General features: G+C 42.1%; 1 protein-coding gene across 1 annotated transcript in view; it reads right to left on the reverse strand.

Moving 5' to 3' along the window:
• Window positions 1-25,065, reverse strand: part of WWOX (WW domain containing oxidoreductase) — a 651,250-nt gene that overhangs the window by 609,394 nt on the left and 16,791 nt on the right. Inside the window, exon 5 of the mRNA XM_056862223.1 lies at window positions 6,833-6,939. Coding sequence (XP_056718201.1) covers window positions 6,833-6,939 — 107 coding nt within the window. The remainder of the gene's footprint in view (window positions 1-6,832; window positions 6,940-25,065) is intronic.

A 25,065-nucleotide genomic window follows, 5' to 3' on the forward strand; every position in this document is an offset into this window, starting at 1 on the left:
GGACAGGCTCCATTTACAGAGTCTAAATAAATTAATTAAATACATGATCCTTCTTGCCCAGACACCCAAACCAAAGCTCACTGCTTCTCGCCAGAACTGTACAGCAAGGTTTCGTCCTCACCCAGCTCTGCCTCACCTAGTTGGAGATGAGCATCCTGATGAAAGCCGCATAAAGCAGAAGGACAGTGTGGTGTAGTGGTTAAGAGCGGTGGACTGGGTTTGATTCCCCACTCCTCCACATGAGCGGTGGACTCTAATCTGGCGAACCAGGTCTGTTTCTCCACTTAGAAGCACAGAATCATAGAGTTGGAAGAGGCCACACAGGCCATCCAGTCCAACCTCCTGCTCAATGCAGGATCAGCCTAGAGCATCCCTCTCTACACGCAGCCTGCTGGGTGACCTTGGGCTAGTCACAGTTCTCTCCAAACTCTCGCGGACTCACCTACCTCACAAGGTGCCTGTCGTGGGGAGAGAAAAGGAAGGTGATTGTAAGCTGCTTTGAGACTCCTTAAAGGTAGACAAAAAGTGTAGTATAAAAACCAACTCTTCTTTTTCTATTTGAGAGAATGGCCATAATAGAATGAAAAAAAGCTGTTGGTTGTTTTTTTTTTTTTTAAGTTTTTGTGTTTGTGTGATACGTATCACAATGTTAATGGCAGACGGCCTTTCTGAATATGCACAGCCCTATGGGAATGTTATTTCGTGATCTGACCCCCTAACCTGGCGGGGGGGGGGACCATTTTGCTGAAGCATTTGGAAAAACCAGTTAAATGTGTGCAATCCGTTGCTGGTAGAGGTGGTCATCTAAATATAGCTCAGTATAACAGCTGTGGCCTTGACCTGGATGGCCCAGGCTAGCCTGATCTCGTCAGATCTCAGAAGCTAAGCAGGGTCAGCCCTGGTTATTATTTGGATGGGAGACCACCAAGGAAATACCAGCGTTGCTGTGCAGAGGAAGACACTGGCAAACCACCTCTGTTAGTCTCTTGACATGAAAACCCCAAAAAGGGGTCACCATAAGTCAGCTGTGACTTGACGGCACCTTACACACACACACACACACATACACATAACAGCTGTGATATGCATTTTTGGAGGCATTTGCATTATGGTTTGTACCTGTGTATGTCTGGTCACGCCTGCAAAACTTATGCTTTGGTGAGAAATACTTTTTTAAGCAAATAAACTGAACCAAAGACTTAAAAAAAAAAACCTTAGAAGCCTCCTACTCATGAGGAAAACGACATTTTCTTTAAGCTTGTGGTTTTTTAAAAAAAACTATGTACTTCACTTTTTAAAAAATATATATAAAATTTCAAATTTCAGATAACGAATACTTACATAGCACATTATAGTTAAAAAACTGAACGACAACATGCTTCAAGCTCAAAAACTTACAATTTAAATACTATATTTTGTGTGTATTCAGAAGTATTTCTTAAGAAGACAGCTACAACCAGGCACTATGAAGCCCTACTCAATCATTACGCTTTCATTCAATGATGTCAATAATATAATACAAAATAAGCCCCTGAGTTCTTCAGCTCGTAGCAAAGGATTTCAGCGTTCTCCTGAGCAAATGTGTTTACAAACTGTACCGGAGTGTTTTTCATTAAGCCTTAAAGTCAATTAAGCTGCGAATTGGAACAATCATTCCTCCTTTGCAAAGTATTGATATATTTTTTTTCCTGGCCGCTTTAGGGCCTTTCCACTACTCAAGGAGAGATTTATGCTTGACAATTTTGTTCTGATTAAAATGAATCATAGCTCTAAAATCCTAATTTCCTCTTTTCAGTGCAAGAAACTGTAGACAGATCTAAACTGATATGAACATCCCCCCCACGGAAAAACGCCAACACAATTAAAAACACCAATGAAAAGATTATGCATCTCTGGGTTAAGCCACAGACCACCTAAACACAGAAACTGGGAGGGAACAAAATCCTTCTGCCATTACCCCAAGGACCTCGGGGGGGGGGGGTAATCACGGGGTATCACAGAATACATTTTTTTCTGCTGATTTTTACGTTCTTGTCAGCTAACTTGGTCATTTTCATTTTCCACAGCTTGAAGCCTCATACATTTCATTTTTAACTTTGTTTCTCAGATTTCTAGCCCGCCCTCCCAAGACCAGGCTCATTCTAGTTGTTAGCATGTCTGTTCGACAAGAAATGTGTGAAAGTGAAATTTCTTTGTGGCTATCGCTGCTAATACAGGTGCTTGTGTGTGTGTGTGTAAAATGCGGTCAAGTCGCAGCCGACTTATAGCAACCCCTTTTGGGGTTTTCAGGGCAAGAGACTAACAGAGGTGGTTTGCCAGTGCCTTCCTCTGCACAGCAACCCTGGTCTTCCTTGGTGGTCTTCCATCCAAATACTAACCAGGGCTGACCAATACAGGTGCTTAGTGGCATGCTAATTTGTTTGTTTGTTTTTTGCCATCAAGTCACAGCTGACGTATGGTTACGTCACAGGGTTTTCAAGGAAAGAGACATTCAGAGGAGGTTTGCCATTGCCTGCCTCTGAGTCACGCCCCTGGTATTCCTTGGCGGTCTCCCATCCAAATTCTTGCCAGGGTTAAGGCAGGGAGTGTGTGACTGGCCCAAGTCACTCAGAAAGTTTCCATTGCAGAGTGGGGATTCGAACTTGGGTTTCCCTAGATCACTGGTTCCCAACCGGGGGTCCGTGGACCCCCAGGGGTCCCCGAGAACTAAATTAAGGTCCATGAAACAAAGTTATAAACCCATAATAAATTAATATTTTCAATTAAAAGTTCTCTATTAGAATAATATTTGAATATATATTTTTATAAGTTTAATGTTTAACTAACAGTTATGATTAAAGTTTATTTTGAAATTCTCAGAATTTTTATTTTGAACCTTGGGGTCCCTGCACCGAACAAAAAAGTCCTAGTGGTCCCTGGTCAAAAAAAGGTTGGGAACCACTGCCCTAGATCCTAGCCCGACACCTTCACCACTACACCACTCTGGCTCTCAGCATGCTAGTTAGACAAGTATTAAAACTGTCTGAAGGAACATTCCCCTCTCTTTCTCTAGGGGTGTGTGTAGTGACCTCTCATTCTTAATGTACCAACCATTTCTTAAGTGCTTCAGCTAAAGTTACCTTCTTATGCATCAAGGTTTCCTTCTTTGCTCCTATACACATCTAAGTCAGCTAGTTGAAGAAGAAGAGTTGGTTTTCATATGCTGACTTTCTCTACCACTTAAGGAAGAATCAAACCGGCTTACAATCACCTTCCCTTCCCCTCCCCACCACAGACACCCTGTGAGGTAGGTAGGACAGAGTTCTAAGAGAGCTGTGTCTAGCCCAAGGTCACCCAGCTGGCTTCATGTGTAGAAGTGGGGAAATTACCCCGGCTCACCAGATTAGTGTCTGCCGCTCACGTGGAGGAGTGGGGAATCAAACCTGGTTCTGCAGATTAGAGTCCACCGCTCCAAACCACCACTCTGACCACTACAGCACACTGGCTCTGCCCTTATTGGGTAAATATGGTTTTATCCCATTCAGGAAGTGACAACCACTGTTTTCAAAAGAGGCTAAGTTGAGCAGCTCTGCAGGTTTTAGACTGACCGGATTAAAAGTGCATTATTTAGGATGTGTGAAAGCGCCTGAAGTGATATAAGCACAAAGATTAGAGGTGGAACGCAGAAACGTTCAGCCAGAGATTTTTGTTCCAGGAGTACTAAAAAAAAACAGTATAAGGTACCCAAAAGGTAAGGAATCAACATGAAATCAGGGGCTAATATTGATACAAGTGATTTTGTGAAAAATATATAATTAATTTAATAAAAACACAAAATTAATATAAACATCAACAATTTGTATGTAGCCCTGTTCTAGCTTCTACATATCTGTGCTGAACACGCCAAATAAAAATAAAAACACAAAATTACAACAGTGTGACAATTTACCCAAACAATATCACAGCTCAGACCATACGCGTTTTGGCTGTGAAGCCCTCTTCAGTGGTCCGAATAATACAATTCTCCGCCATTTTGAAAGGATGTGAATGTATAAGAAAATTGCAATCCTTAGACTAAGTAAGCTGACATTTGTAAATTGTAAAGTCTAAAATTTGTTTATGTATATGTTTGAAAAAAATGGGTCTAGAGGCTAGAACAGGGCTACATACAAGTTGTTTATAATTTGTATTAAATTAATTATATATATTTTTCACAAAAGCACTTGCAGCAATATTAGCCCATGATTTCATGTTGATTCCTTACCTTTGGGTACATTATTCCAGTTTTATAGGATTAAGCCCCCCCCCCCTTTTTGTTGCTGTGTTAAAAAAAAACAGCCCATTTGGTTACTAGTCCCTCAATTTTACTGTAAATTTATGAATATACATATCTGTACAGGACAGAGGCTTCCATTTTGAAAGCAGCACCGATCTGTTAAAATTAGTCGAAGTCGTTTATCGTAAATACCTTTTCCTCCTCCTTCGCCTTAATTAGACATTGTCTTTTATCTTCTTCTCAAGATTGCTTACAATTTGATGTAATTTTTAAACATCCTGTAATTCATCAACTAATTCTCTCCCAGTTACACATTCCAAGTAATTAAAGTTCAGTAATAACTTATTCTTTCTGCTCCAGCACCTGCATTTCATTTGTTTATTTTCCCAGAGTCATAAATCTGAGGGACTGTCAAAGTGCCATAATATTAGCGCAATAATCAAAGTTAATTAGTCCCTCTCAATAAACAACAACAAAGCCATTACAAAGACACATTGAAAGTGCTCGGGGTACCCACTTTACAGATGAGATTGTACGGCGAACAATTAGGAGCTGGGAATGGTTAGGAAATAAGTGCAGGGCTTCAGAACTAATCTGAAACAAAGGACAACGAGGGATCTTTTGTTCTTCAATTCATTACCAAAAGTGCAACATCACTTCTGATAGCTGACTGCCAGGGTACATGAACCGCCTTTCAGGAGAGATAGTTTCAAACTTGTTTCAAGCTATTTGACAATTCAAGCACTGAGTGTATGAAGACAACGAGGGCACTTTTTTGTTTGCTCGTTTTCCATTTGTTGCCAGAAATTCAACTTTCAGATTCACTTTGGGTGAATGGGCTCATTAAACTCACCCCAGGCCCCTGGGCCTTCTCCGGACTCCAAAGAAGGTCAGTGGAGCGGAACTGACAGAAATCCACATTGAGCCACTTTTCCAGAGTCCATAGAAGCAGCGCAGCGTGGATTGCTTTCAGATCCACCCCTCCCCAGTCTTCGCCAGACCATCCAATGGGGTAGATCTGAAAGATCCAGGGGTTTCAAGAATTTTTCGGGTTCCGGTTAATTAACCTGAATTTTTTTGAAAAATCTAGGTTCCCCAGATTTTTTGAAAATTTCTGGGTTTAATAAACCCAAACCCGTACCAAAAAAAAATTTGTGCTCACCCCTAAATGGCACAGGTAATAGAGAGGATCAAAAGATGGTTCTACTCACAGATGCTCGTGAAAGGGCTAGAGAGATGCACAAGGAAAACGAAATGAAATCCAGTGATGCTCTTCCACTTGCATAACCACTTGTGAAAGCATAAACATTGCTATACCGATTACACCACTGTGTAAACTTTTTGTGCAAACTCCTCCTTCAGAAAGAAAGAGCTTGCAGAGCCTCTCTACTGGCTCTTCTCCTTCCTTACGCAGATCTTTTGATCCGACTGAAAGCACACTTGAATCTCCAAATTAATGGAAGATATACAAATGGAAAGAATGCAATCATTTTTGCAAGAAACAGATTCCACTTAGCCATATTTTAATCATACGTTCCAGATCCACCGACCTGCTGATTGATTTATTTAACTCACAGTACTGGGGTATGATACCTAGCATTTACAAAATCTATGCTGCCTTTATACAGACGGCTAAACATTAGAAGTCTCGAAGTTTCAAATGTTCAGCACAAAAATACTAGATCCCCCTTTCCCCCAAAAGCATTGATGTAACATGATAAAATACTATGGTTGAGACTGTTTCCCTACCTCTACAGCCTCTCTTCTGTGGATAGTGCATAGCTTAACAATGTACGCATTCATGATTGGTTTGAAGCAGGGACATGCAGCCTACAGCTCTAGAGCCAAATGCATGGAACCAAATATGGCTCTTTAAAAAGGAAAACAAAATATTTCACTTACGGTATATTGGTGGGTCAGATAACCAGTAGAATAACCAGTATAATGGCAGACACAGATTTTTAAGGGACTAAAAGGCTTCTTAGAGATTATTTACAGAAAGAGAACAATAAAGGTGAACAGTTACCACCAATCCAAGTGTGAACCATGTGCAGATTCATGCCAATGCACTAAAACAACTTGGGAGGATGCTCCTGGGTATAATTATTGCTGATGGTGAAATCATGTATGTGCTACTTCCTAACAAAAGACTCACCACAACCAGCGTTCATGCTGCAGAAACTGTATGGATTATTAATCAACATATCTATTATCAGTAATGTCAAGTTGTATAGTTTTAGTTAAGCAAATGGGCTTTCTCATGTTCTGTTCTTTTGTTGATCTCTTACTCTGAATTTTGATGTTGTTTCGGTCTTTAGTTGCAAAAGGTTCTGACCCATGGTTTGAAGAGTGTTTTCAACATCCCTCTGGAATCTTACGTAAGATCAAGGCAGCCAAATATGACTAGCACCAAGCATGGCTAAATATCACACCTCACAAAAAGGTGATCTCTCCCATTAAGATTTGTCTTTGGATACCACTCTCCCCCATCTGGCCATTTGCGCAATATTGACACTTCCCAGCGGCATCTGACCATTCTCAAGACTGGTGCTAAGCAACATAGATATATCCCCTTACCCATTCTTCCAAGATACGCTGCACGGCCTCGTTGGCTTTCACCATATTCCGGCAGGCAAGGATAACATGTGCTCCATGAAGTGCAAAGGACTTCGCTGTTTCAAAGCCTACGACAAAATACATATTGAGAAGATTCAGTAAGGGATGGAATGTCGAAAGAGTCCAGGAAAGAAATTAATAAACTGGCTACTGCAGTACTCTAGAGATACCTGGATTCTAGCTCCATATTTGTCACTTAATTCACACTGTAAAACAATTCAAATCACTTCTTTGTTATGCCAGTACCAAACCTGGTCACAAAAACAGAAATTTCCAACAGTCTTGTATAAAAGAGGCAAGCGCCAGTTACCGGCTGCAATCCAACCATTAAAATAATCCTCCCCCCAATCTTTGACCAATTTAAAAAAGCAGGAATTTATGAGGGAAAGGAGGCAAAGATTAAAATATTGTCGAAGGCTTTCACGGTTCATTGGTTCTTGTAGGTTATCCAGGCTGTGTGACCGTGGTCTTGGTATTTTCTTTCCTGATCTTTCGCCAGCAGCTGTGGCAGACATCTTCAGAGGAGTAACACTGAAGGACAGTGTCTCTCAGTGTCAAGTATGTAGGAAGAGTAAAATTTAGTCAGAAGGGGGTTGGGTTTGAGCTGCGTCATTGTCCTGCAAAGTATTAAAGGTAATGTGCAAATGAGGGTGTGGTATGTTAATGTGGAACCATTGTATCCTGAAGTGATCTGTTAACATGTGGAATCCAAGGCTAATCCGCACGGCTATTGTGGACTGTAGTCTTTGTTAGTCTGGAGGTTTTCAGGACATGAAGCCAAGCCTTATTCATTCTTAAACTCTCTTCTTTTCTGTTAAAGTTGTGCTGATGTTTATGAATTTCAATGGCTTACAATCTCATTCCCTTCCTCTCCCCACAACAGACACCTTGTGAGGTAGGTGGGGCTGAGAGAGTTCAGAGAGAATTGTGATCAGCCCAAGGTCACCCAGCTGGCTTCAGGTGGAGGACTGGGGAAACCAACCCGGTTCACCAGAATAAAGTCCGCCACTCATGTGGAGGAGTGGGGAACCAAACCTGGTTCTCCAGATTAGAGTCCACCGCTCCTAACCACTACACCATGCTGAGGGGTAGATCCAACTAACCACTCACTGAAATTGCACCTGGTCGCAGAAGACAGACTTGGGAAATATGCCTTTTTAAAGGTTTGCGTGGTACTTCTCTGCCCTTTGAGGCCCTTATAAGTTTATATAATAACAGCACATTAAATTGCAATTACAAATGCATTATAAAGAACAAAAGCCAATTAAGAAAAGAAATCAGACCAACTACCTAATAACATGCATTAAGCTGGTTCCTATACAGGGTGGGTGGGAAGCAAAGGCAGAATTTTAGAAGGCATGAACCTTTGAAATGTCAAACGAGGCAGACATGAGAGATATCTAAAAGTAGTAGACAAGATTCAAGGTGATTTGACAGGTGGATTTGACACATCGGACTACACTGGTATTATAAAGACTCGAATCTTACCCCTTTCCCCTTTGCTTCCAAATGCACGGCTTAATGACAAGTAGGGGGGAAAACAAGCCCCAAAGAGCTTTTTAAAAAAATTCTTCCAGCCTTAATTAAAAGGCAAGATGTTAAAGAAGCAGGGTCTTCACAGACAAGGAACAGGAAGGAAGACTGAATGCAAAAAGGAATCGCCAATCTGTGCTTCACTAATACGAAAGACGATTTACATTCACTGCAATGCCCCATACCAGATACAAGAAGAACTGGTGACCCACAACCTGGCCATGCCTGCTGTCTTATACATTATAATCAGGCTGTTAAAAAAATCATTTTATTGGTAACAGAAGACGTTTTTACTATTTACATCTTTAAAAAAAAAAATCTACCCTACCTTTCTACCAAACATGGTCTTCAGGGCAGCTTACAGAACCCGTAAAAACAAGGGAAGTTTATATTTTACACACACACATAAAGTGAAAGCTTCTTCCCTTCACGAGTAAAATAAATACACTATCATGACAGAAAAACAGCAGCTCAAAAATGATCAATAGTTGAACTAAACTAAGGTGGAACAAGACAGGCAGCCCATTCCTGAGGGGAAGCGGTGGCGCCGCCTCCAAAGGAGGATTCAGCCTCCCAAACCAAAGCCAAACTGCTGCCCTCACCCTCGAGCCCCATGGAACCGCTCCATAGAGTTCCAAGGGGATACACCACCTAGGTGGAGTACATCGAGGTGAGGACAAAGGGAGCGTTCCTGGCCTGAAAGGGCTTAGGAGGCCACCTAAAGGTGGCTCCTCCCTTGGGCCGCCCCAGGAATGCCCCCTGGGAAGTGTGCCATCAGGATGGTGGCAGGAGGCTAAGCTAGCATCCTGGGCTGCGGCAGCACAGAGAGGGCAGCATAAGGGGCCTGACGCCAGCATCCATGCCAGTCTTGCGGGTGCAAGGACAACGGATGCCGGCGTAAGCCCCTGCACTCCTAAGAACTTTCAGCCCTCAAGGGGAGGAATGGGCTGAAAATAGCTCAGATAAGCTAAGCCAGTCAGAACTGACAAGCTAATGACCACAAATGTTTGTGCTTACCAGATACATTTTTACCCACCAATGAAGAGCAGACAAAAGTCACCACAATGTATCTAGGATTCTGAAACTGGGGTTCAACCATGATCGGCCTCATCATTAATTAAATACAGTCAGTGACCAGCATAACAATTGCAACAATACAATACAATCACCCTAACATTTATCAGGCTGTCTTTCGTGCCAACCGCGATCTCCGTATTTTGATGGCAGCGTAAAAAGACCTTTGCCGCTATGTACGAGACAGTGATATTCTTATCTTTGAATAGAAAATTTGCCATTGAAATGCTAGCATATCTAGTAGAACTAGAGTACTCATAAAACCTGGGAAGCAAAGGTAGAATTAGACGATTCCTAACATCCCTGTAAAACTGACAATTCAATAATATATGTGCAGTTGACTCAATGTCATTTGCGTTGCAGGGGCATAACTAGAGTTGCCAACCTCCAGGTACTAGCTGGAGATCTCCTGCTATTACTACTGATCTGCAGCCGATATAGATTGGCTCACCTGGAGAAAATGGCCACTTTGGTAATTGGACTCGATGGCATTGAAGTCCCTCTCCTCCCCAAACCCCGCCCTCCTCTGCCTCCGCTTCAAAAATCTCCAGGTATTTCCCAACCTGGAGCTGGCAACCCAGGCATAGCCGTACCTCCATGGGCCAGCAATGAAATCTTCTGCTGCATGATCGGCCCTTCTTTCAACAAATTCTTCTGAGAAATACATTCTTTGCTCCCCCTGCTGCAGTTCACACATAATACCCGTGAAGCCCTTAATGCCACATTATACCAACATTACTACAGAGCCTGACCTATGTGCCAAAACCTATGTGCTGTTTGGGATACAGAGGGGCTTCTAAGAAAGCAGCAGTTTAACATCCCCAATTTAAAATTCTGGCTAATACCTATGGCTCAAGTTGAGCAGGTCTGGCTCAGTAGACGGCCTGGAATCCTACTGGATTCCCAGGAGAAAAACTGGGAATCCAGTAGGAGCAGCTCTGAGCTCGCTGGAGGAGAGAGCAGGGTGGAGTATAATAATTAAATGTAAACAGACAATAAATGTTCAAAGCAGACTCGCGCTACAATTTTAAGGCACAAAATCAAGAGGGGACTTGCTTCAGATATGGCCCTAAGAGCGTGCGGCCGTCCTTGACAAGGTGTTACAAGATCTCAGGTGGAATTCTCTCTCTAATAACATCAGGGCCCTGCGGGACCTCAAAGAGTTAATTTTATTATTACTGTTGTAATGTATATAAAATTAACTGTGAAATTGTTTTATCTCTTACTGTAATGTAATTGTTGTAACCCGCCCTGAGCCCGGCCTTAGTTGGGGATTGAGGGCAGGCTAAAAAAATTGGGAAAATAAATAAATAAACCAATAAATGGAGATAGGATGACCATGTTCCGATAGATTTCTCCCGGAGCTCTTAGCAGCAGCCTGTACCATCATCAGTCGTAGCATCCACATGAACAGATGGTGGGGGTCAGTGGGGGAAGGGGTCCATGAGATGATTGTACCCTTGTCGGGAAAGTTGCATGGGGAAACTACTTCTCTGCTCCATTGGGGTTGTTCTTGTGGGGTGCTGAAAAGTTTCAGCTCATCTACGAGAAGTTTCTGGGGTTGGTATGCACAGATGTTTGGTATCATCAATATGATACCACTCATTTTCCTTGAATACCATCTCCTAGTGCCCCGTGAAGAGATTGGAAAGAAACACTACTGTCATTCGGTTTAGTATGTAGGTGCTAGGTGAAAATTAGTGCTCCGTGACTAATTTCTCTCCTGAAAAGTGTTCCATGACTCAAAATGTTTGGGAACCTCTGCCCTACGCCTTTGTTACAATTTGGTTATTTAGCAGCAATCATTGATGGTTTATAGCACCCAAAAACAACAACACAACAAATGAATAAGAAATTTACATCCAGTTTCACCATACCATAGCTTCCAACGAGAAATGCTTGAATTAGTAAATGCATACTCAATAGAACAATAATTTAAGTATATCCATAGTAGGAAATTAACAGAAAAGAGGGGGCTATTTGTTCCACTTTTACTTTAAAGCATGCTGCCATATCCTTTTAAATGTTGTTTACCCAGGGAAAAAAGCTATTAAACACAGGCTGTCTCACTTCCAGAAACACCCTGGGGCAAGGGAAATTTAGTTTACAACACAGGGTGTAACTTAGATTATAGGAACAACAGACACCACATAAATTTATACCATTCTCTGCAATTACGTGCTTACAGTATTTAAGTCTTAGCAATTTTCCTGTCTTTTTAAAAGCTATTCATTGTACCAAACAACTTTAATTATCTGGGTAATTCATTGCGCACAGATGAATCCAGTTTTAGTATATGCAAAATATGTTTCCCTTTTTTTTATTCCATTCTGAGCAAATGTGGCAAGGAAACTTAAAATTGTGAACAAGTACTGTGCTGAGCAGGCTCCATTCTTTGCTGGCCATATGTTTACTGTTTAACAAAATAAGGGCTGATATTTAATAGCCATACATATTTGTTTTAAAACTGGTTCTATAGTGTAATGTAAATAATTCATACTCAAGGACTATTTTAATTACTTAAATATATGAACAGTCAACTAAATAAACCCTGACTGCATGTCATTGTGGGAAATAAACAGAATCGCTTGCCTCTCTTCTGGAATTTTTATACCTTTGAAGTACATCTGACACAACTTACATTTATTCAGGAAAGTCTTCTTCCCTTCCCAAACCTCTCCAAAATTTTACCGTTCAGCTTTTGCTGAACTTACACAAGGTTGCAGAATTTTTGAAAAAATTGTGTTTCGTTTATTTATTTATTTATTTTCAACTTATAATCCGCCCTCCCCGGACAAGACCAGGCTCTGGGCGGGTAACATCATCCAAGCACATCAAAACATCAACAATAAAAGTAATAATTCTAAAATTAACAATAAAACCCAATTAAAACCTTAAAACTCCAGATGGCGCCTAATTTAGCCCATAGTGCCCAGAATAAGCAGTAGGTCGCGCCCCCCCCCCAATAACAGGAGTAACATAGAAGCAAGGGGGGTATTAGGGAGGCCAGCAGAAGATGATACCTGCGGCTGCCCTCAACCGTAGGCCTGGTGGAAAAGCTCCGTCTTGCAGCACCTGTGGAACTCTTTAAGGTCCCGCAGGGCCCTGATGTCATCAGACAGAGCATTCCACCAGGCCATTGAGGAATGTCCTCTCGCTGAGGACAGAGCATTCCACCATGTCCTCTCGTTGAGGACAGCCGCACACTCTTAGGGCCAGGGGCCACCAGTAGATTGTTATCAGACAATAATGGTTAGAGTACTGGACTAGGACCTTGGAGCCCCAGTTTTGAATTCCCACTCTGCCATGGAAGCTTCCGGGGTGACCTTACGCACCTCACACACACTCAGCCTGATCTACCTCACAGGGTTGTTGTGGAGGTAAAACGGAGGAGAGAGGAACGATGAAATCCACTTTGGGTCCACATGGGGGTGATAGGCAGGGTACAAACAAAGTAAATAAATAGCAACAAACCGATCAGTGAACTTTGCAGTGTTCAAAACGTGACAGCAGCAAGTTGGTTCCAATGCAGCCCAATCCCAAATGTATATGGTGACATATTTCCCCTCCAACTCCTCCCTCTGTATCACATTTTTTTTCTGCAGAGGCCCAACCAAGAAGTAGTTATCGATCACAGAACTTGGCGATAAGAAATTAAATCAGGGGAGGAGTGGAGTTTCCTAACATTTCCCTGAATTCTGAGGCATCCTTGTGTGCCGTCAAGTCGCTTTCGACTCATGGCGACCCTATGAATCAACATCCTCCAAAACTTCCTATCGTTAACACAGCCTTGCTCAAGTCGCCGCTCTTAACCACGACACCACGCTGGCTCTTTTTGCATATTTCTTCATTTTTGTACAAGTTTAGAAATGGAGTATGTACCTACGATCTCTCTCTTCCTATGAGGATTTGTTGGAGGGAAGGGTGAAAATACTTCTTCAGAACCACATAGTGAAAGGCCAGTTAATACATATAAACCATTAGTTTCTTTTTTCCCCCCCCGATACCTAAGGGGTCACCTAACAACATGAACCAGACCGTGTACCTTATTTTATTTAAAACATGTGTATGCTGCCTTCTCGCCCAAATAAGGTCCCCAAGGCAGGAAATATGAAAACAGTAAAACAGCATTCAAAATCATATATAAAATAATTCAAACAAAACATATAAACATATAAGCACAATATTAAAACCAGGGAGGAGGGCCAAGAACAATTACTGGGGGCATGCCAAACAAAACACAGAAGACTTCACCCGCTGGCGGAAGACAACTTCCTAAATCCACTTTAGCCTAAGTGTGTGGTAGCCGTTGTACTAACGTATAACTTCTTTAACAATGCTATTTTAGTTTTGAATGGCTTATTGGGTATCTTATTAAGCCTTCTTTAATCCTCTCCACACAAACAGAACTTTGATATACAAATAATGTTGCAAGTGTAACAATTGTTAGAGGAAGAAGCATAGCTTATTCTATTCATCTACAGCAGTGGTTCCCAAACCTTTCGGGCCTCCGCCCCCTTGGTTCCACAAACTCAACCCCAGCACCCACTACCCTATCCAACAACATAGTTGAAGGAGCCCATTTCTAGCGCCCTCCTGCTGCCCCCTTGCCCCTTAGTGCCCCCCTAGGTAATCCCACCGCCCCCCCAGGGGGTGGTACTGCCCACTTTGGGAACCACTGATCTACAGGAACTGCTGTTGACCTATAGTTCCCTTGAACAGCAATTGACCCCAGCCAGAATTGTAAGGGGCATTTATAACTCAGGTAAGTTTCTACAGCAGCTTGTGACGAGAAGCGGACGAGTTCTTTAGTAAACCCATATTTGCCTCTGTGTGATATGCTAAAAAGAGCCTTTGCTGTTCACGCTCAGCCAACTCTTTCACCGCTTTTGCTTACATTTTAAAGTGCTATTTTTTTAGAACAGAGCTGCAAAAAGTATTCCACATTACCTACTTTAAGCCTTAATTCTGCCAACAGCTTACATCCTGGCATTGGTTTGTCGGATGAAAATATTAAGGCACATCAAGGTTGTTTGCTTGTCTATGCAGGCAAGTCAACACTTTTGACTTAGATTAAGGCTGCGTTACTGAAGGGGGGGAGGAATCTCCTTAGGAGCCGGTGTGATCTCACACCGGTGTAAGTGCTCATTTATCCCAGGATGAAGGGCACTTATGCCGTCCAGGGGGCAAAAGCTCTGGGCAACCGCAGAGCTACACTGGCCCGTCGCCAGGGAATTCCCAGAAGGAAAAGCCCGCGCCAGCATGGGTGGGGGGCAATCTTTGAGGCAGAGCTGCCTTTAGGTAGCTTCCTCCCCCCTTTCACCCTGGGATCGCCCCCTCGCTCTGAGGCATTGCTGCAACACCTTTTTTCATGGCACAGCCTCGCTGTTTTGAATGGGGCCATTTTCTTTTAATCTATGTTAAAACTTTTAAAATGTCTTCTTGTATTTAAATCTACCCCCCCCCTTTTCAGGAATCGAATGCCAAGGAATAAAAATGAGGACAGCCAACAAAATTTATTGCCTGATTTATCAATTCTGTTTCCCATCCCACCCATTAAAATGAAAGCAAGTATCACAGAGGTTAATATTTGTTCATGTTAACTTACTGGCTCAAATAAAGCAAAGCAATATTCTTATATATACACAACCACCAGAACAACTAGACCAAATGTTTAATATGATGGTTACTCCAGCCTCTTCAAATAAATGAATGGATTTTTAGATCAAACAGAAGTCCAACAAGAAATATTTACGCTACACACTTTGAACATTATACAACGAACACACACAAGAAAAAGTTCAAAGATTTGAATTTCAAATTTTGATTTATTTTTTTTAACAACTGTAATTTTTAAGTGGAAGAAAAACAGACGTGGGGACAAGTCTATCAAAAGGTAAATTACAATATGTTGCATTAAATACCTTCCATTTATCTATATGCCCCCTGCCATAAAACAAATTGACTAAATTAAAGCTGTTCCACACTCCAACTGTGAGCACACTACCTATACTTAAACAGGTTTCCCACACAGAATTTTCTGCTGATGGTGCATGTTTAATATACCCATTCTCAAGCACTGGGAGACCCAGGTTCGAATCCTCACTCTGCCATGGAAGCTTGCTGGGTTACTTCAGACCAGTCACACACACAGGGGTATTGTGAGGATAAAACAAAGGAGAAGTGAACAATGTAAGCCGCTTTAAGTGCAGAGTATAAATAGAGTGAATTTTTAAACAGGGAAAGTAATTCTTTGGTAGTTTCTTTTCCTTTAAGCTCCTATAAGAACTCATTTTGCATCTCCTATGGGCCTTCTAATTTTAAATTTTGTGGTTTTATATATTATAACCACATACGGTAATCATATCATCATAACTACACATGGTAACATTTTAACTGCTGGGGCTCCAGCCCTTTGAACTGTCTGGCAGCTGGTTGTTATTTGTCCAGAAGCTACTGTGCTCTAAAGACATTTCTAAACAGTAAACTGAACAAATAACATAAAATAATGTTGAATAAGCCCTGACCTGAGTAGCCCCAGGCTAGCCTGATCTCCTCAGATCTCAGATGCTAAGCAGGGTCAATCCTGGCTAGTATTTGGATGGGCATCTTCCAAGGAATACCAGGGTCCTGATGTGGAGGCAGGCAATGGCAAACCACCTTTGAATGTCTCTCGCCTTGAAAACCCTACGGACTCTCCATAAGTCTGCTGTGACTTGACAGCACCCAAAAATAAAAATAAATGAACACACGCACACACAATGTTGAATAAAGCTTCCTGCCTTTGGAGAAGGAGCACATGGTCTGAACCTGGGAACTCTTACACCTGAGTAATGCTGGACATCTGAAGTATGTCAAAGCCTTCCAAAGAAGAAGAAGAAGAGTTGGTTTTTACATGCCGACTTTCTCTACCAATTAAGGGAGAATCAAACTGGCTTACAATCACCTTCCCTTCCCTTCCCCAAAACAGACACCCTGTGAGGTAGGTGGGGCTGAGTGTGAATAGCCCAAGGTCACCCAGCTGGCTTCGTGTGTAGGAGTAGGGAAACCAATCCAGTTCACCAGATTAGCCTCCTCTGCTAATGTGGAGGAGTGGGGAATCAAACCCAGTTCTCCGGATCAGACTTCATCACTCCAAACCACCGCTCTTAACCGCTACATCACGCTGGCTCTCTAAAGCACTGAATCCACTGAAGAGTTCAGCATCTTCTTTCCAGCCCCCACTTTTTTTTGAGTCTTTGAGTGCAAGACAGGACATGCAACTTTTTGCAGTGCTAAGTTATCTGTCAAAACATTTCGTTTTTCATTCAGTTGCACCTATCGAAAACTGAGTAAGTTGCTAGTAAAGAAACATTTCCCCCTCCTAGATACTTGGCTGAATCCAGACTAAACTGGCAGTTCCCAACAACACCCCCTCCCGCTGCAGACCCTACCCCTTTGTCATTCCTCTGGAGCAGCCTTTTGTGGTGACCATTAAATTGCAGTGGCAAAAATGACTTACGAAGCAGTGTGATGTAGCAAAGGCATATGAATTCAAAAGGTTACAAAGTCAAATTCCACTGCACTTCAATGGATCTCAGCCAACATTTGAAACAAAAATAATTTGAAATGCTAATAAAAGCCTCCATTTGCTGCCCCAGACACAACCTTCTTCCATTTAGCACACCACGAATAGCAGCATTGCTCAAAAGACCAATGCGGGAACATATACAGCCAATGCTTCATCAACTTAACTGGCTCCAGTTGGAATATCGGATCAGGTTCAAGGTGCTGGTTTTGACCTTTAAAGCCTTACATGGTCGGGACTCTCGTATCTTCAGTACTGCCTCTTCTGGAACACCCCCCAAAGTACATTGTGTTCTGTGGATAATAACTTACTGGTATTCCCCTGTGTTCAAAGTTTGTGGCTTTCCCTGTCAAGAGCCAGGGTCTTTTTTGCTCTGGCCTGGTGGAACTCCCTCCTCAGTAACATCAGAGCCCAGCAAGACCTTAACGAATTTTACAAGGCTTGTAAAATGGAGCTGTTCCAGGCCTACAACTGAGGACAGCCGCAGATGTCATCTGTGCAGGCTTCCCTACCTTCCCCCACCTGTACTTTATCTTAGCTTGTGATCTATTGGGGGAGGGGGAAGTCTGGCTGCAATGTTTTTTAGCTGTAACGACTGTTTTGGCATCATCCGTGTTTTAATATGATTATTTATGACTGATTTTAGTGTTTTTAACGAATTATGTATTATCATTGTGCTTGTAAGGCTGGTTTTAATGTTGTCACCCGCCCTGAGCCTGGCTCTAGCTGGGGAGGGCAGGATAGAAATTGAAATAAATAAATAACCCATTTCTGCTTCTCTCTTTTTAATTCCTATGCCAACAGATAGTTAGTTCATCTTCTTCTACAGTCCATAGCCTGCTCTACACATGAATTTAGTTCACCAAAGACAAAGCAAGTTAGTTATGTCTTCTTGGGGAGGAAGGGGGGAGAAGTCTTTTATGTGAATAAAGTTTAACTGAAGGTAAGGTTTTTGATGCCCACAGCAAAACAAAGCGAGGAGGGGGGTGGTAGCTACTCAACAGCTTCCTCTTGAAATGTGAAAATTACTGTGCAGTTCCTCTGTGAGCAAGCTATTGCAGAGCGGAGTCCTAATTAAGCATTAAGGAAAAAAAAACAAAGTTAGTTGCATGTTTTAAATTTCCTTTTGGCAACTACAATAGCGCAATATTAATACGAGCAGCTCCGTAAAATTAAAAAGGAATATTTCATCGCTGTTGAAATTAAGAGGACTGTTTTGTCAGCTAAAGTGAGCTGGGTCCTTCACGCATTAACCGAGCTAACATTAACACCAAAGTTAAGAAGACAAAGTGTGAGTTCTGAAACACACACACACACACACACACACACACTAACACACACACAAAGAGACAGCAATCATTTCCTTAAATCAGCTTTCTCTTTATTGTTTTTATTCACGTACATTTTAGTGTTCAAACCAGCATTAGAACTCGCCACACAAGCTAACAGTTTGCCCCAACAGCCTTACAAAGTGGCTCGTATCTTTAAAAGAGAGTGAGAGAGAGTGAGAGCAGAGATGGTAAGGATGCAAAGTCCAATCAGTTTTTAAAGCTCTTGCCGTGGGCTTTCTTTACACATACCCTGGGTTTCTCCAGTATTGCCACAGGACCCTGACCTGTGGCCAAATTTGCTTGGGGGACTTCCCTGATCCTCAGAGATAAGTTTCTGGAAGGGGGGGGAAGCAGGCTCCCTAGGGAAGGGACCAAAAAATCTGGCCTACAAATACCCTCCCCACTGGATCCAACGTAAATGGTTCGAGTGCTTATTTAAACAATTCCCAGTATGCTGAGGGAGAAAGTCAAGAATTGCTATGCTGACTTTTTAAAAAGTTTACCGGTAAAAATAGGACTCCTCTCTCAGTTATGCTAGCAGATAAGAATCAAGAGATCACTTTCAAAGTCGCCAAATTTGGATGGATAGCCTATAAGATTAGGAAAACTTGGGTAAGCCATATACAGGCTTTTTAGAAATAATTTTTATAAAGATATTGTATAATTCTGTAAATTTATAATTTTTAAATGTCTCTTTTCTCAAAAGCTATTTGATACTTGAAGTCAGAATTATTATATGGAATTTATTTTATTGGTCTTGGACTGTATTAAATAAATTTATTTATACTTCACAAGGTGTCTGTTGTGGGGAGGGGAAGGGAAGGTAATTGTAAGCCAGTTTGATTCTCCTTAAAAAGGTAGAGAAAGTTGGCATGTGAAAACCAACTCCTCTGCTTCATATATACCCCCAAGACTAGCCCTGACAACTACAAGACATTTGCAAGCCAAGTTCTACAATGAACAAGGTGCCAGATAAATCCAGCCTTGCACCTCAGACGAGGTGACAAAGGAAGTTCATAAAGCTCATTGCAGGCCAAGATGGTCAGAAAACAGCTTCAAGTTGGACAGCCTTGCTTAAGACTGAACTTGTTTGACTCTCCAAGACTCCCTTCCTAAATTCTCCTTTTAGAAATATCTGTGATTACTCTAGGAGGCAATCTGGGCTATCCCAAGAGAGGTCGTAATTTAAATCTGCATGTGCTAGCCTAGGAATAAGATACTGAAATAATTTTATTTTTTCATTTCTTCAGATTTATAATGGTTTTCACATTCTGTTTCAAAACAGGTAAGGAAAGAATGCTTCTCCTGATGGCCCCGATACCCGAGGTATTTGAACATGCTTGTACAGAAAAAAAAGGCAATTAGCGGAGAAGAGTCCTTCAATTGATCAAAAGGTTTTTAATTAGCCCAACCTATTTACCAGCTAAATGTAGCAGCTATAAACGTAATACATCCCTGAAGCGCAAACTGCAGGCAAACAAAGCCACAGCCAAGGGACCTACAGAGAACTCGGGAAATAGCCGCGACTGAGCAGCGATATCAGCTCCTTCTTACGGTCCGAGCTTCCGCGCAGCCAAAAATGCCGGTCTACCTCCAAAAACTATACATGCCGCACGGCCTTTGGTTGTGAAGGGTAAAAGAGAAGGGAAGCTGTTATGTTATGTCAGTGTCCTTCGTGTAGTTCCAGCATAGGAAATGGAGCAGTGGACGGGTTTGTTCTGAAACAAAAGATGAAGAGCATTAACAGGGAAAAAGCAAAGACGGTGCTTTCATCATGAATATAAATACATCTGACACAGAAGCCTCTCCGTTCCATTTTAACAACGGGCGCTTGCATAAATTGGCTCCGTTTGGTCAATGTGTGTGTAACTGGCGCAAGCTCATCCCATGTACTCAGCCCTTCTGACCAGCAATACTCAGTGCTAAGACCACTGCTTCTTCAAGGTTAGGGCCTTCCAATATTAATTATATACTTCACTTAATTTCTTAAGATATACTTGGATTCACAAACGCCTGGAAACAACACCCTCTGAAGCCCAGCACAGCAATCCTGACTTGCAGCCACTCACCTGGTTTGCCTATGGTAAGTTAGAATCCCCTCCAGGCGACCAGTCAGGAAGCCTCTGCAAACGGGACGGTTTGTTCTTTTTCTCCGTTTCAGGCCATCAGTGTGCCACAAGAGGACATATAAAGGTGGGTGTGACCTAGGGCTTCTATGGACTTATTTGCAAACGTAGGCTCTTGTTACTCAAGGCATACTTGTTACTCAAGTACTCTAGGCGTGCTGAGAGGCCTTCGTTCGCATGGGCGGATTCCTGGACCTCTACCAAATGAAGTTCTGTTTCCACTTAAAGTGGTTGTGTGGACTGCATCTGGGTAGTCGAGAGGAAGACGTTTCAATAAAACAAGCTCTACAGTTAAAGAAGCCCAAACATTAACTTGGAAGCTGAAATGACTTTTGACAACCTGAACAGACAAGCTATGTTGAGTGATAATTCCTTTATGGCAGAGATGCAGAAAGCTATTCGGTTATTTTGCTATTGTGCGAAATAGCCCCAAACCCTACTTGCGAGATGGTTTGAGGTCACCCTAACTATATTGTCACTGTCTTTGGAACAGGGTTTTCTAAGACATTTTCATGAAAAGGTAATTCGATGCATAACAAAATGTGCTCTTGCCGCGTGAAGACATCTTACTCCAATAGAAGACATGTAGTCAAAACTCATCCTTTCGCAAAAAAGATATCATTACAAGTTTAATTAAAGAACCTTTTAGCCTCAACATGATTTTACACATTTCAAGATGGCTTGCATTGTGAGTTGCAGCCAAAGTTGAGAGAGTTCAATAATTTGACTAACCATCTATGTATACTCTCTCATTACTGAAGTAACAGATTTCGCAAAGCAGGCCTGAGAAGAAGATACAAAAAGAAAGTGCCATTTCTAGGACTGCTGTCAAGGAAAATGGAGGAGACTCTAGCACTCAAGAACATTTTCTTGTACAGCTGTAAGCCTATCCTAGCTCACACGGCTGTGAAGAGCACAAACGGAAGAGAGAATGTAAGCTGCTTCGGGTCCCCGTTGGGGAGAATGGTAAGCTATATGCGGGCCTTTCCAGCGTGCTCGACTTACTCCTGATTTTCTGGGCAGTCGACCCACAAGCGTCGGAATCGGCTTGGGCATGGTTCTTCTGGGCGTCTGCCCTCCCTCCGCATTTTCACAATTCTGGAGCCACTTAATTTTCTTCTGCAGATGCCTCCAATAATTACAATTTTCAAGGAAAAGCCCATGAAGTAAATAAAACGAACAGTACACATCCTGCGGTCAGTGCATCTCTACACACAGTGCAGAAACGTTATCCTACATTTCTAAACCATGTCAGTAATGCAACATCCCCCCTTCCATATTAGAAATATCACCAGATACTGCAGTGCTTTGGTATTAAAGATGGGCATCTCTCTACTAGGATCTACTACATTAATACAACTACATGTTCGAATGGTGTCTCTATTACTTCAACCGAACAAAAAATATACTCCAAGGCCCTGCAGATTTCCTAGTAAAGCTACCAAGAGCAGCACACAGGTTACTGCTAAGTCTCATACGAAGGTGATGAACCAATTAACTTTTACCTGTGTGAACCCCACAGGAGTGGTATTGCACACCAGCAATGCTAAATACAATGCAAAGTCCATCAGAATAGCTCCACGCCCTAGAAAACCTGCTTGCCTGCCTTTATGAAGAAACAGAAACTTGGATTCTATGCCATTGTTCTGTATGCACAGCTCTTCCGCTTGCAGAATGCCCTTCCTCTGAAAATGGGCACTTCCACTTGCACAAGACGAATGTTTTTCAAGTGGCCTTAAAGTGACAACCATGAGAGGAATGGTGCCTGCAGTGGAGGGCAAGCTCCGCATTGGCACACAAAACAAAGGTATAGGATCCAAGCCACAGCATCTGGCACCTGTTCCATGGAAGAAGAGGAAGAAGAGTTGGTTTCTCTATCACTTAAGGGAGAATCAAATTGGCTTACAAGCGCCTTCTCTCCCCCTCCCCACAACAGACATCCTGTGAGGTAGGTGGGGCTGAGAGAGCTCTAAGAGAGCTGCGACTAGCCCAAGGTCACCCAGCTGGCTTCATGTGTAGGAGTTGGGAAACCAACACCAGATTAGAGTCCACCACTCATGTGGAGGAGTGGGGAATCAAACCCGGTTCTCCAGATCAGAGTCCACTGCTCCAAACCACAGCTATTAACCACTACAGACTACACCATGCTGGCTCTCTTTCTCAAATTTCTTTCTCAGTAATATGGATCAAGGTCCCTGCCTATCACAACACAGTATTCTAATACCAGGAATCTAACGCAACTCCCACTTTCAAAGCAATACCTCAACCATGCAGAGAGGGGTTCTGAGTCACTTAACCTCCAGCAGCTGGTGACATTTAAAAATGAGGTTTTCAAGAGATGTTTCCTGTACTTGAGAAGGTCCCATGGCTTACTGGCCATGTTTTTCATGAAAGAGATCCCAGTCTCCATCCCTGGCATCTCCGGTTAAATGATCTCAGGTAGCAGGTGGCAGGAAAAGACATGAGCTTCGGCAAAGCGGACGCCAACTGGTAATACTGTTATGTCTGAACTCTTTTTGTCGAACTACGCTGTTTCCATTCCAAAAAGGTTTCGGGTGTTAGGTCTGTATATCGTTAATAGCAGCTAGATTTGACACTAGTCACACTCCAGGAACAGAGAAAAATCCCAACAAGAAAATCCTTTTTGGATCAGGTCACTTTTACTTATATATGAAGTTACCAGCCTTTCAAAAATTATGAAGACTTTTACCAGTTTTGACTTAACTTGGCAACATGTACTAAGCACGTGGAGCAAACAATGTGAGCATTTGCGTGTGCCTGTTTCTTTTGTGCTTGTATTATTTTATGATTCATGTTCTGCTTATCAGTATATCTTTTAATAATGGTGACATTAAAAGCAAATATAAAAAGAAATCTGCTGCCAACTGGAAAAGACAATACTAAGTTAAGCAAGATCAATGGGCTGATTTGGTCTAAGGCAGCATCACTCATCCAAAGGCTGTATCACTTTGGCAGATGACAGGTCCCCATTCCAGATAAGATATTAATAACCTCACCTGCCAGTAATAGGACTTTACAGAAGTCCAAGGTCAAATTTAGTTTACATTACCCTCTGCAAACTGTTGAACAATCCCCCCATCACTTTCTATTACTTCTGGCCTAGCCGTAAAAAAAAAAAAAAAAATCTATCAGCCAACAGAACCTATTCAAGAGTACAGAAAGGGAAACAAAAAAAAATTCATTAACTCCATCTAACTTGCAATTTTAAATAGCTTCTTCCTCAACAGCAGTTTCAGTTTTCCCTTCGCCCAAAATATTTGATCTCATCTGCAACTCTGGTTCCAGTGAATGCATTCCAATTCATTTTCTCTCGGCATTTGTCTGCATTGTGACAAGCCTAAGAAAAAAGTAATCCGAAAGAGGAAATTTAACACAAACGCTAAGGTAGTTTTGCAGGCTGACGCACCATTACAGTTGGCTTCTCCATTTCAACCGTTACAAAAAAAGTCTTCTCAGCCTGTGAGGCCGCAAACAAACAAGGACACCAGGAAGCCTAGCAAAACTATTTCAGATTCAATATCCTATTGTCAATCAGTGGGGTTTCTGAAGGGCGGCGGTAACAAAAGAGATCCATAGAACATAAAAGGGCATCGGTCCTGCCTTCTGAGTGGTCGATGATAGTACCAAATGCCAGTTTCAATACACCTTGCATGCAGATAAATTCAAAATAATGTAAAAATCAAACCTTCATGGCCCAAGAGTAACAAAACACAGTACAAAGAGTTAAACACTTCTGTAAGAATCAGAAAAGACTTTTTCCCAAGACAATAGCCAAGATCCAAAGAAAGACTTTTGTGATGGTGGGGGCTTGTGTATACCCAAATATGATTTGATTTTTTCCCCACATCGATCTTCAATACCACAGGCCACATCGCCAACTATTTTTGAAGCTCCTCAGTTCAAGAACTACTTGATATGTGGAACAAAGGGGCTGCCGAAGCCTAAAACCACCCCAGCCCTCCTGAAGAGTATTAAATCAATTATGCGAGTTTGGGAACCCTGCCGACTCTGAGCACTGTAGAAAAGTATGCTCACAAAAGGTTAGCGGCGTACACTAAGTCATTCTAATAAGCTATCTTTAACATAAACAGCTGTACATCAACTGGCTAAACCCTATCGAGCTGGCAGAAAAACGCCAGATGTAATCAGGCCTTGGAGCAATTTACATATCAAACCATAGAAGCCAAATCTGAACAATAAAAATCGCCAAACATAATTTGATTTTGACAAAAACCGGAAGGCACGCAAGGATTTGAAGGCAGAGGAAACAATTTGGAAACCCTTCCCCACACCAAAAATATATATCCCCCATTGGGATCCTCAGGTGCCCCTGACAGGCTAATTTGTCCTCCCAACCCTCTTTTGCTCTCTTCAACCAATTCTCAAATGCCGCTCACAGTCTGCACTCCTTGAGTATATTCAGTCCTTCCGAAACACACTATTTGGATGGGTGGTGGTGTTCTGGTTACTTTACAAAGTCAATTTTCTGCATACCTAACTAATCCCTAGAAACCCCTATCTTGCCTGTGAATGGCTTGATTC

The sequence above is a fragment of the Euleptes europaea genome, chromosome 17 (genome assembly GCF_029931775.1).
Source record: "Euleptes europaea isolate rEulEur1 chromosome 17, rEulEur1.hap1, whole genome shotgun sequence".
Classification (NCBI taxonomy): domain Eukaryota; kingdom Metazoa; phylum Chordata; class Lepidosauria; order Squamata; family Sphaerodactylidae; genus Euleptes; species Euleptes europaea.